The 11,237-nt window shown below is 34.9% G+C and overlaps 2 protein-coding genes across 2 annotated transcripts in view; one reads left to right on the top strand and one right to left on the bottom strand.

The window, feature by feature from the left end:
* Window positions 1–600: 600 nt before the first annotated feature.
* On the top strand, window positions 601–8,987 carry LOC123006733 (atrial natriuretic peptide receptor 2-like). Its single transcript, XM_044401451.1, has 15 exons — window positions 601–857; window positions 1,257–1,425; window positions 1,472–1,655; window positions 1,704–1,909; window positions 2,119–2,236; window positions 2,292–2,563; window positions 2,612–2,818; window positions 3,200–3,284; window positions 3,330–3,459; window positions 3,809–4,301; window positions 4,348–4,500; window positions 7,414–7,594; window positions 7,717–8,056; window positions 8,110–8,475; window positions 8,555–8,987. The coding sequence occupies exons 1-15, from the start codon at window positions 615–617 to the stop codon at window positions 8,801–8,803; spliced, it is 3,396 nt and encodes a 1,131-aa protein (XP_044257386.1). The 5' UTR covers window positions 601–614; the 3' UTR covers window positions 8,804–8,987.
* Window positions 8,988–9,416: 429 nt separating this feature from the next.
* LOC123006687 (protein masquerade) overlaps window positions 9,417–11,237 on the bottom strand; it is a 28,143-nt gene continuing 26,322 nt past the window's right edge. Inside the window, exons 12-18 of the mRNA XM_044401367.1 lie at window positions 10,891–11,076; window positions 10,742–10,845; window positions 10,561–10,694; window positions 10,394–10,509; window positions 10,170–10,344; window positions 9,717–10,122; window positions 9,417–9,667 (exon numbers count right to left, since the gene is read on the bottom strand). Coding sequence (XP_044257302.1) covers window positions 9,503–9,667; window positions 9,717–10,122; window positions 10,170–10,344; window positions 10,394–10,509; window positions 10,561–10,694; window positions 10,742–10,845; window positions 10,891–11,076 — 1,286 coding nt within the window. The 3' untranslated portion in view covers window positions 9,417–9,502. The remainder of the gene's footprint in view (window positions 9,668–9,716; window positions 10,123–10,169; window positions 10,345–10,393; window positions 10,510–10,560; window positions 10,695–10,741; window positions 10,846–10,890; window positions 11,077–11,237) is intronic.

The raw sequence follows: 11,237 nt of genomic DNA, 5'->3' as shown, positions 1-11,237 counted from the left end.
CAAGATGAAGGCAAATAAAATACAAAAAAATGTTTTTTTTATTAATACTATTTATTATTCATTTATTATATATATGATAATTCGTAATTAAAAGAAAAGATATTATTTTAGCCATCTGTTAATCATATTAAAGTGAAAACCATATGGTAGATAATTAAATTTTCTTAATTAACTATTTTTCTTAAAAGGTTATTGACAACTGATGAAATCAGTCAAATTTTGGTTCAGGTTTGAGCCACCTATTTGTCTGAAATGTATCACACTTTGTCAAATTGTACCTACTATCTGATTAGATTTAAAATAGTGGCTTTTGGAAACACTTGACAATAAAAAAGATTATCAAATTAGAAATTTCGGTATCTTTGGCGAATTTTGTAGTAGTAATAAATTAGTAACACTTTGTGGGGTACTTATGGTACTTAATCAATTATGAAATTTCATAGTATAGTCCACATTTATTATAGAAGTTATCTATTTATCTGCGCGGGCGGCCCTATCTATAATTGCTATCGACAACAGTATCGAAACTTAGTATATTCGTTGCTTCCATAAAATGTGTTGAGTGCGGGTCGTTAATTGTCCGCGGTTATGTCGTAAATTTCGAGTGTTTAGTTATGTACTTATCCAGGATATTTTTTATTGTTGGATTTGGTTTTGCTTATGAATGGAATACATCGGTCTTGCAAATTCGTCCATGGGGGGTGGACAATTGTCAAACAGACGATTCAGATTGTCAACAACAAGCAGAAATGGAAATCGCGCATTGCTACGACTCCTGCAATGATCCTAATAATTGTACCATTAAAGTAGCTGTTATACTACCCCAACAGGAATTTTATTTAGTTAACTTAAAGAAGGTTCGTGTTTTTTAGTGTCTCGACACGGTACACTTTTAAATCTGTAAAAATGATAGCATTATTAAGAAACCACTTGAGGAGTAGATTGTTACTTTTAATTGTTCATTTAGAGAAACTCAATGTGACATTAATACAACCATTTCAATTAAAAAAAAATAATTAAGTAGATAAGTATCCGAAAACAAAATTTGCATTTTTTTTAAATTTGAAAATTTTACATTTTTGAAAGGTTAACTAACTTAACTATTTTTAGATTTCGATTGATATAATTATCTTGTTTTATCTTGTAAGATTAAGAAAGTTTTAAATTAAATACTTGTAACGGCTCGGAATCAATTAGATAACATTTAGAACAAAAATTGTAGGTATGTGCTGAAAGAATTACATGTGTTATTTCAGGCTCAGGAAACAATTGAAGAGTTTGTGGCAGACGCAGGCTCAAAATTCAAATTTGATTTTAAGTATTATAACGATTCCTGCATGCAGGAATTTGCGACCGTGCATTTAATTCCTGCGAGTGAGAATTGTACTCGTTTAATCCTTGGACCAATCTGTGATTACTGCCTTGGTAGATATTTATTTTGCTAGAAGAATTCGTGACTATTCATTTTTAGCAAGTGTTTCTCGAGTTGCAAAATACATTGGTTATCATGGAATGCCTGTAATAACCCCCGGCGGCTTTACTTGTGATTTTCTGCAAAATAAAACGGGTTGTTCGAATGAATATTATATGACGATAAATACAGGTCCAATTGACTATAGATCTTTTGGTGAATTTTTTCACTTAATAATGGAGAGGTGAGATCAAACGCCGGGACAACGTTCAGTTGTTTTATTTATATTCAGGTACAAATGGAAAAAAATTGCTCTTATGTACGAAAAAAATCAACAAAACGAAGTTGGTGGAGAGAATAGTTGCAAATTTATATTATCGAGTGTGGTTGAAGAAGTGAAATCGGTTGAGAATCTTAAATATGTCGACGGTGATTTAGTTTTACTAAATAAAGATTATTCCAACTATTTGAAAGAAAACGTTGGGGTCAGTTATGGCAGTAAGTAATTTTTAAAATTGTGCGTCAGTTATTGATCGCTTCTCGCACTTATCAAATAACAAGTTAAACACATTGTCATAAGTGCACAACATCGTATTATTATAATTACAGTGTGTATTTGGCTTCTCATTAGGCTTGGGTGATTAAACACTTATCGACGATCTAATTATAATTAATAGCACTACGTTTGAAATTCAATAATTTTTCAGTCATTTTGACTTGCACTACTGTGGCCAATCTTCGCGAATTTGCCATCGCAGCCCAGAAATTAAATATGATGGAAAGTGGGGAATATACAGTTTTCAATTTTCAAACATATTACAACACGTAGGTATCTGAAACTCACTGCGAAAATTCTGACCCTTATCGAGGATGTTTGTAGAACTGAGCAAGCCTTAAAGCCTTGGTATGACGAAAATGACACTAATGAACGCAACGAAATGGCGAGAAAAGGTTTTCGCTCAATTTTCACGTTTACATCGTCTGAAGCAATTAACTTTCGCAATCGGCGAGTTGAGGGAAGCTCGATTTTTCTTGATGGCTTGTATGATGGAATGATGTTGTACACAAGTGCTTTGAATCAAACATTATCAGCTTCGGAAAATTTCACGGGTTATAACATGATTAAGAAAATGATGGGGACCAGTTTTGCAGGTTTTATTCCGGTGTGGGGCCCATCTCAATTTTAATTTTATTTTTCAGGAAAACATGGAAATGTTACAATGAATTGTAACGGACAAAGAGTTGCAACTTATGTAATGCTTCAATTAAATGCTTCTGACCACTACGACGTGGTTGCTGAGTTTACAACCCTTAATAAAAATATCACTTCTTGGAATGTGGAGTGGATTAATGGGAAAGATCCACTAGATACACCCGTGTGTGGCTATGATATGTCTCTTTGCCCAAGTAAGGTTTTATAATGATCAAGATCAAGTTTTCATTATTAAAATAGAGGAGACGAAATATGAGCCACTCTTGCTTCAGCGGAATTTCACGAGACTTTTTATTCAGCTTAAATGAGTTTCGAAGATATTAATTTTATTGTGTCTCCTATATTTGTTTTATCATTTTTTTATGGCTAATTGTATACTTAATTGTTGCCATTTGTGAGAGTTCTAGTTTCTAATTTTTTGTTTAGTAACTCTAATTTAGATTAGAATCTGTTTATATACCGAGATTTCTATCACGGCTTGTTGACATAAATCATCTATTATTAAGGAAAAATAGGCTAGAAACTAACAAACAAGATAAAGATTAACAAGGTTTTAATATTTTTTAAATTTTTAGAGTTTGATACGGAAAAAGTCTTGTTAATTACACTTATACTGGTGTTTTGGTTGGCTATATTGATCGTGGGAGTAATTCTCTACAGGTATGTCATAATCCATTAAAATTACACAACTAATCATCTTCTTAGACATTTCCAGCTTAAGAAAGCTATATATTCTATGGCCTGGAAAATTGATTTCGATGATATCGTTTTCATGCCAAATAAGCCGAGGAGTAGTTTTCAATCATCTTCATCGGCTCGCCGAGGAAGCCAAATTGTAATTTAATAAATAAAAATGTACCGAACTTTTCTAACTCAAATTTCAAGTTACGATATTATTACCTAAACTGTTAAATTTTAATTTACCCTTGCCTTGATTGCTTGTAGTGGGGAGTCGGCAGCAGAGTGCGGCTTAAGCTAATTAGCATTTTCATGAATTTACTTTTTAAGTATGCTGATAAATTTATTTGAAATTCATTTTGATTCAAACTGCTAGAAAATATTCACGTTTTTTTAATCCAAGCCGATAACTCGTGTTACATAAATTCCCTTTATAAAAATCCCTGGTTAAAAGAGTTCGGCTATAGGGAAATTTGTGCATTTGCAATGAAATAAATTTGTTTCAGACGTTTTTAGGAGCGGATGGTTTAAGTATGGCTGGCGAACGTCAACTCTTCACGGAAGTGGCCTTCTACAAGGCAATTACAGTGGCGGTGAAAAAAATTCAAGATGTCAAGATTGAGTTAAATCGCGAACAGTTAATCGAGTTAAAAGTGATGAAAGACTTATCGCATGACAATTTAGTGAAGTTTTATGGCGCTTGTTTAGACATTCCAAACTACATTTTAAATGAATATTGTGCGAAAGGTAGTTTGCAGGATATATTGGAAAACGAGAGCGTGATACTCGATCCAACGTTTAAAATGTCGTTAATAATGGACATTGTTCGTGGTATGCAGTACCTGCATAATTCCGATATTAAATCTCACGGTGCTTTAAAATCAACAAACTGTTTAGTGAATAGCAGGTTCGTGTTGAAAATATCTGACTTTGGATTGCATTTTTTACGAAAACACGGACTTGATAACGATGGAACAAAGTCTCATAGTTACTGGGAACGTAAGCGGTTGTCATAAAAATAAAAAGATTTTAATCTCCTCTCTAGGTCAGCTTTGGACAGCTCCAGAACTTCTCCGGAACGAAAACCCCCCTCCTAATGGTACTCGAGAAGGAGACATATACTCATTCGGCATGATAATGCACGAAATCATCGTACGCCAAGGAGTATTTTATTTAGATGAATTTAAAACAGCCGAAGGTGAGTATAATTTAACTTTTTATTGGCCATCTTTACCTCCATTCGTGCAAATTCCATAAAAACTTACGCATATTTTTCCCTCTGTGTGAGTTATATCCCTGATCACGTGAGTTGAATACGAAACTCTGACGCTCTATATGAAACAGGTTAACAAGCAAACTTTTAGCATTTTTAACAATGCTCTGAATTTTGCCGACACTCAAATGGGGAATGTTTAATTAAAATCCATCAAATGCCTGAAAATTTTTCTTAAGTAACTAAAATCGGCTATATTTAATTACCGTTTCAAAAATAATGAAACTGCAAATTTTATTAAAATCATTCCACTGAAAAATTGCATTGTCTTTTTACTCCTGTTTTCAATTTTATTGGAAAATCGCTCAGTGCCCAATATTATTGACAATTTATTGTCATTTTATTACTGTCGTCAATGACGCAGAATTTAGTCGTTACTCTAAATGTGCAAAATTTTTATGTTTCACGTTTTGTATCATACATTCTCTAATTGCTTGTTCACTCAAATAATGAAATTTGTCTCTATTAGAACTAATATAGCACTAGTGTGAAATAGGTGCATAGCTGTTTTTGTTCTTGTCTCTTTGACAGTGCGATGAAAATTTCATATTTTTATTTAATAAAGACTTTTTTGTTTCAAAAATTTTAAATTTAGCTTTATTGCTGTGGAAATTTCAAAATTTCAAAGATAAAAGCGCAAATTGACGGAAAAGCCGTTAAAGCTGGTGCTTTGTTTGCATGTGGAGTGTTAATTTCTAGTTGCTTTTCTATTAATCGTCAAATTAGAGCCCAGATTGTTTTGCTTTTATCTGGAGCGTAAAATGGTTGGATATATGTATCAAGTGAATTTTCCGGCTCGTAAGGTTCTTTGATCGCTAACTAGTCGAAATTAATTGTTTAATCAGTTGTTGGGTGGTTTATTTTAAATGTGGAAGCAACGAAATCAAAGTGCGCATGATGCACAACAATTTCATTAGTTTAAATTGATCTAAAAGTAATCAGGATTATTTCCAAGATTTGAGACACTTTTCTATCAGTCGAGCTTTCAAGCTGTGCTTTAGAACGGACCGGCGCAGGAACATTGATTTCTCAGTATATAGTAGTAGCAAGTTAGTCGTTGGAATGATAGTAGGACGTCGACCATAGTTGCGACCGGTACTGGCACGTTTGCTATGTTCTGAGCAACATGGCAAGTGCAAGTTCTGACATGTCTTTGACTCTTCCGCCGGAAACTCCGGGCCTGGAAATGGAGTCGAATACGTCGCCTCGGAGGGCCGTCAGTCCTCTGTTAGAAGTCCGGAGGCCCCATTGCACTCTTAATTGTGATAACTGCAATGCTATTCTTGAAGATCGCTTCAAACATTTAAGTAATTCACACACTGCATGCACTTGTTTTTTCCCTCACAAATTTTAATAAAACTCTCATCAAAACTTTTGTTTATTCAGTTCCCACGCTTTCGCATGTTGTATCACAATACGCAAATATCTTTATTTGTTTTCAAACTTTCAAATGTTTTGCTTGGAAACTTTTAAATGTTGCGACATCCTTTGAGACTTGCTCACAAATATCGTTTTCAACTAACCGACCAGTATTTTAGACTTTGTTAATATTTAATAACGCACTGGAATTACGAGCGAGCGTTTCATCACCATTTCAATATTAAACTTAGCTACCATTTAATCAAATTATTCACATTTTGCCCAACTACCGTGCCGCACTAGCTCCACTAATGAATTACACGACGTGATTTTTTTACTAAAAGAATGTTGGCAAATAAAACAGCTTAAAATTCACTACAAGAAAATTTCAAGAATTTTGATTAATTAAATATCGCATGTTAGTCCTGGAGTCTATCACTGATGTAATTATTTCGTAATTTGATAAGAATTTTAAAAATAACACAAAAATATTGTCATCTTAGACTCTCAAAGCAATTTCTTATTTCGGTTTGGGTGATTGTTGTAGGTAAATATGAGTTTCGGGAATTTATGAGCTATAAAAATAAATTACAATATGTATGAGGACAATCGCTTTATTGGACATTTATATTATATAATTTTAAATTAAATTGAAATTATTTCAAAAATCGCTGTTTCGTTTTATTCGAATTCTAATATCATTATTGATTAGAGAAGTTTTTAGCTTATAAATTCATAAATTATAAATAAAGACTTTCAAATTTCAGTTAATAAACTGAGTCCATTTTGGGCAAAGAACACTTTGAAGTGCTTCAACCTATTAAGTCAATTTGAAAATTAATAAAAGCTTGAATTTGTGTACTTAGTAAATCATTTAACGCTATTGATTTTGATGAGAATAATTAGTAATTTATCATGTTTTTTTTACGATGTGTGCTATTGGAGATTTTTAAATGAGTAAGTGGAGCCGTAGATTGAAGTCAGGCGTGGAACATGGTCTGAATTAATTTCCGCCTCAGTACGTTGTTAAGGTTTAGTGTTTAATCTAATTATTAATTTATCATATATTTATTCTTAAAATCATCATAAAGTCTTTGCCACGGAAATGCAATCAGCGCGACAAAGCTGCTCGGAAATTTTATTGTTTCGGCAAAAGAGTACATTAACTTTAGTGCAGTCTCCCCAGGAGACAAATACTTTGATGTTATTTTACAGTGGAGTAGAAATTTCTTAAAAATTAAGGACGAGGTAAAAAAAATTGTTGCTTGTTGGAAAGAAGTTTAATTTGAGCACAAATACGTGTCAGTGGGTTAATGGCGGTATTTTGAAACGTTAAAAAGAATGAAAAGCACTTTTTTGTTTTTGTTGAAGCGCTTACAGTTTTATGAAAAATTTTTGAACCTAAAAAGGCTGAGTTGAGGGTCAACGCCCTGCTCAATTGGCTTGTTGCCCAGTTTAATCCGCCGAATTTTTTCGCAGAAAAAGTCGATGCTGTTCGTAAGGGACCAGACGCAAACGGGGGCCAAGCATTTCGCCCGTCTTTGGGAGAAGTGCTATGTGAGGAAGAGGTGGCTTTGATGATGAAAAAGTGCTGGTCGGAAGATGCTGCCGACAGACCAGACTTTTCCACTCTCAAAACAAAATTGAGGAATATAAACAAGTACGTCAAAATCCCATCTGTAGCTAAACAAAATTATACTTGTTTGATTCGGTGACAAGCTGAAATCGTATTAGAAGCTCGACTTCATTTCTCGATGTAAAATTGACGAAATTGCATTACAGAGAATCCGATGGAAATCTTCTCGACAATCTGTTGGCAAGGATGGAGCAGTACGCTAACAACCTTGAAACGTTAGTGGAAGAACGCACAGCTGATTACTTGGACGAGAAACGCAAATGTGAGGAGTTGCTCTATCAGCTGCTACCGAAAAGCGTCGCTCAGCAGCTGATAACAGGAGAGGCGGTTCTTGCCGAAACTTTTGAAAATGTCACTATACACTTTAGTGATATTGTCGGCTTCACCCAACTTTCTGCCAACAGCACTCCATTGCAAGTTGTCGAATTTCTGAACGACCTTTACATATGCTTTGATTCCATTATCGACAACTTCGATGTTTACAAAGTACATTAATTGATTAACTTTTACTCATGACATGTATTAAATTTTTCTTACAGGTGGAAACTATAGGTGACTCTTACATGGTCGTGTCTGGACTTCCGGTCAGAAATGGGAACAAACACGCGCGAGAAATTGCAAGAATGTCACTAGCGTTATTGAAAGCTGTTAAAACCTTCAAAATAAGACACCGACCGGAAGAAAGTTTGAAACTTCGAATAGGGATACACACCGGTCCTTGCGTTGCTGGAGTTGTCGGTTTGAAAATGCCAAGATACTGTCTTTTCGGAGATACAGTCAATACGGCATCACGAATGGAGACTAATGGAAGTCCATTAAGGGTGCATATAAGTCTAGCTACGAAAGAATTTCTGGATAGATTTGGAACGTTTGAAATTGAACGCAGAGGCGAGGTTGAATTAAAGGTAAGTGATAATTAATTCGATTGATAATGGATTTTTTATTAGCCGGTCAAAATCAAAATCTAAAAATAGGTTGTTTCAGGGAAAGGGCAAAATGGTTACGTATTGGCTTAATGGCGAATGTGAGAAGAAAACCACTATCATGGCACCACAAACCGAGTCCAAACCCGGCAAACTTCCAAGCACTCCTTTACCCAGCAGTGTCAGAAAACAAATGGGGAATAATGGCAAAGCTTTAAACGCGATGAATTTACAAGAACATCAAATTGATGAAGCTGAGTTACCTTTACTTTCCATAACGTCACCCCCAGAGTACAATTCGAATGCGTGAACAATCCTCCTGCTAAATTGGTGAAGTGGATCATTTTATTGTATACGGCAGGATTATTAAACAGTATTGAAACAATAACCTAAGTCAAATTAGGTTCAGATTTGTGATTCAGTTTCCTCTATTTTCATATATGTTATTTATGGTTATTTTAATTATTGTTCTTAATAAAGATTTTTAAACTGAATTCCACTCTCATTCCTGCAATAAACCAACTCGCGTCAAACATAATTCCCCCTTTGATCCTTTGGGATTTGGGGATTTTTACGTAGCAACATGTCAACATGTCACCCACACTTGGGATAAGGGCTCAACAAACACAAAGCTCAATCAGAATAACTTATTTCAAATTTATATTTCATAAATACCAATTATTTTCCGGAAATTTATCATCACACATGCACCTTTTCACATATAAATCAACTACAGATGCTGAAAATTTTATAACTCCGACAAAATTTTATCGATTGAGACACAATGTAGCTGCCGGTCACGGAGGCGTGAAAAAAAAAATAGAACGCACAGAATATGAGAGAAATGAGAAAACATCATTCGTGATAAATACCAGCTTTAGAAAAAAAAAACTGCAAAAACTGTTTTAATGCAACGGATTATGAAGCAATCACGCTGATAGTGAGAGATTTAAGGCATAAAATTTATTTGGTTAATTTGTCATGGATACAATATTTGTCTGGATAAAAATTATTTGGCTATCGTGTGTTTGATAATCCAGGGAATGTAACTGCTGACTTTGGTGTAAATGCCTGGACTACCTTTATTTCCGCAACCGATGCCCCAGGATACAATTCCTATGGTAATCCAGCGTCCATTGTCCAGCTGGAACATCAGGGGTCCTCCGGAGTCACCCTAGAGCATCCGTTTTTGTACTATAATACAATAAAAGCTTGAAATTTACCAAACATGAATCTTTTCCGCCATCGTAGCCTGCAGCGCATAAATTATTCTCGGTGATCCTTTGTAGAAAAGAATTGGAGCAATTTTCGAGTGTCCACACAGGCACTTGTACGTGCAAAAGTACCTGACTGACGGGTCCCGAATAATAAACTTGTCCCCATCCAGCGACAATCGCAACTTCCTTTTCAAAATCTTTATCGATGGGAGGGAGGCAAATGGGCCAGATATATGAATTAAAACTAGTCGGTTTGCGCATTTTGATAATTGAAATGTCATTAGCATAGGTTGCTTTATCGAATTCTTCGTGGTCGGTGATTGATTCCACCATGTAATCAATGGAACGTGTCTCATTCGAGTTGGCAAAATTATATTCGCCTAAACGAACGCGTATTTCATCGGGCGTGAGTCTGAAGTGATTATTTTTAAACGAGTTTTGGAAATTGGACGACTTTACCCCATAGTGCAATGAGCCGCTGTCAATACGTGATATTCCGTGATAAGAGCTCCTCCGCAGAATTGTTGTTCTAAACCTTGGGCTAATTGCTTGGGTCGGTAAAGTGCGGCCATCCAAGGCCATTGCTGACCTATCGATTTCCGGCCGGGGTTTCCCTCAATCGGAATTCCGCAGCCTTATTATAGGACATTCTCATTTTGCTTTTTGTTCATTATTTTGCTTACCTGTAGTGTTATCTTTTTCATCGTAATCGTCACCACCTCCGGGTAGATCTAAAATAATTTGGGAACCTGCTAATCCACTTAATGCAATATCATCAGGACAACAAACACCGACGTGCCTATAAAGGATAATTATTTAATCTGTTCTTTGTTCCACTAAACACCCTTACATTCGCTCGATGACGCACAAAGAATCGAGGACATTTTTCGTGTTTTTCAACACTGAAATTGGACAGAAAACTAAGTGCTTGCAATGGCCTTTTGCATCGTCGGGCGCGACACATTCCTGATATCTCTTGTTAATCTGAAACGAAGTGCTGAAGCAATAGAATTAAGTCTCAAATAAATCACCTTAAAGCGTTTACTCAAGCCGAGATATCTTTTCCGACGGAAATGTTCAAATTCGCTCGGAGATGTACTAACATTTTTGAACGGTCTGTTTACTAAAACTTGCTCTATTTTCAAATTAAATCATGTCAAATATTAACTGGAGCGTATACCATTATTTCTGATGGATAAACTCACTGTTTCTTTTAAAATAATTGTCGATATCACAATAATGATCAATGAAACGTTCATGTTTTTATTGATACAGACACACGAAGACCAGTCGCTCGAATAATTTTTATAAAATTGATGCCACGTTTTTATCTTCGACTTCCTGTTTTGCCTACTACTTTTATTTCCTGATAAAATTATCAACTTGCTGTTAATAAGCACAGAAAGAATTATGTTTCAGGAAAATTCTTTCCTAAATTTAGTTTCCAACTCCTACACGTATTAAAATTATCTATCTACAAAGCAAACAACTAATTGCATAGTTTCAATTTTTCAAGCTTTTGATCTT

The sequence above is a fragment of the Tribolium madens genome, unplaced genomic scaffold (assembly GCF_015345945.1).
Source record: "Tribolium madens isolate multiple individuals breed KSU strain unplaced genomic scaffold, Tmad_KSU_1.1 Scaffold_2;HRSCAF=44;Tcas5.2_LGX, whole genome shotgun sequence".
NCBI lineage: Eukaryota > Metazoa > Arthropoda > Insecta > Coleoptera > Tenebrionidae > Tribolium > Tribolium madens.
This window is presented reverse-complemented; position numbering and strand designations above follow the sequence as displayed.

Coding starts and splice junctions, on each gene's coding strand:
- LOC123006733 (XM_044401451.1), top strand. CDS start 615: ATGTACTTATCCAGGATATTTTTTATTGTTGGATTTGGTTTTGCTTAT. Junction 2,237..2,291: donor TTTCAAACATATTACAACAC/GTAGGTATCTGA, acceptor GGATGTTTGTAG/AACTGAGCAAGCCTTAAAGC. Junction 3,460..3,808: donor CTCGCCGAGGAAGCCAAATT/GTAATTTAATAA, acceptor AATTTGTTTCAG/ACGTTTTTAGGAGCGGATGG.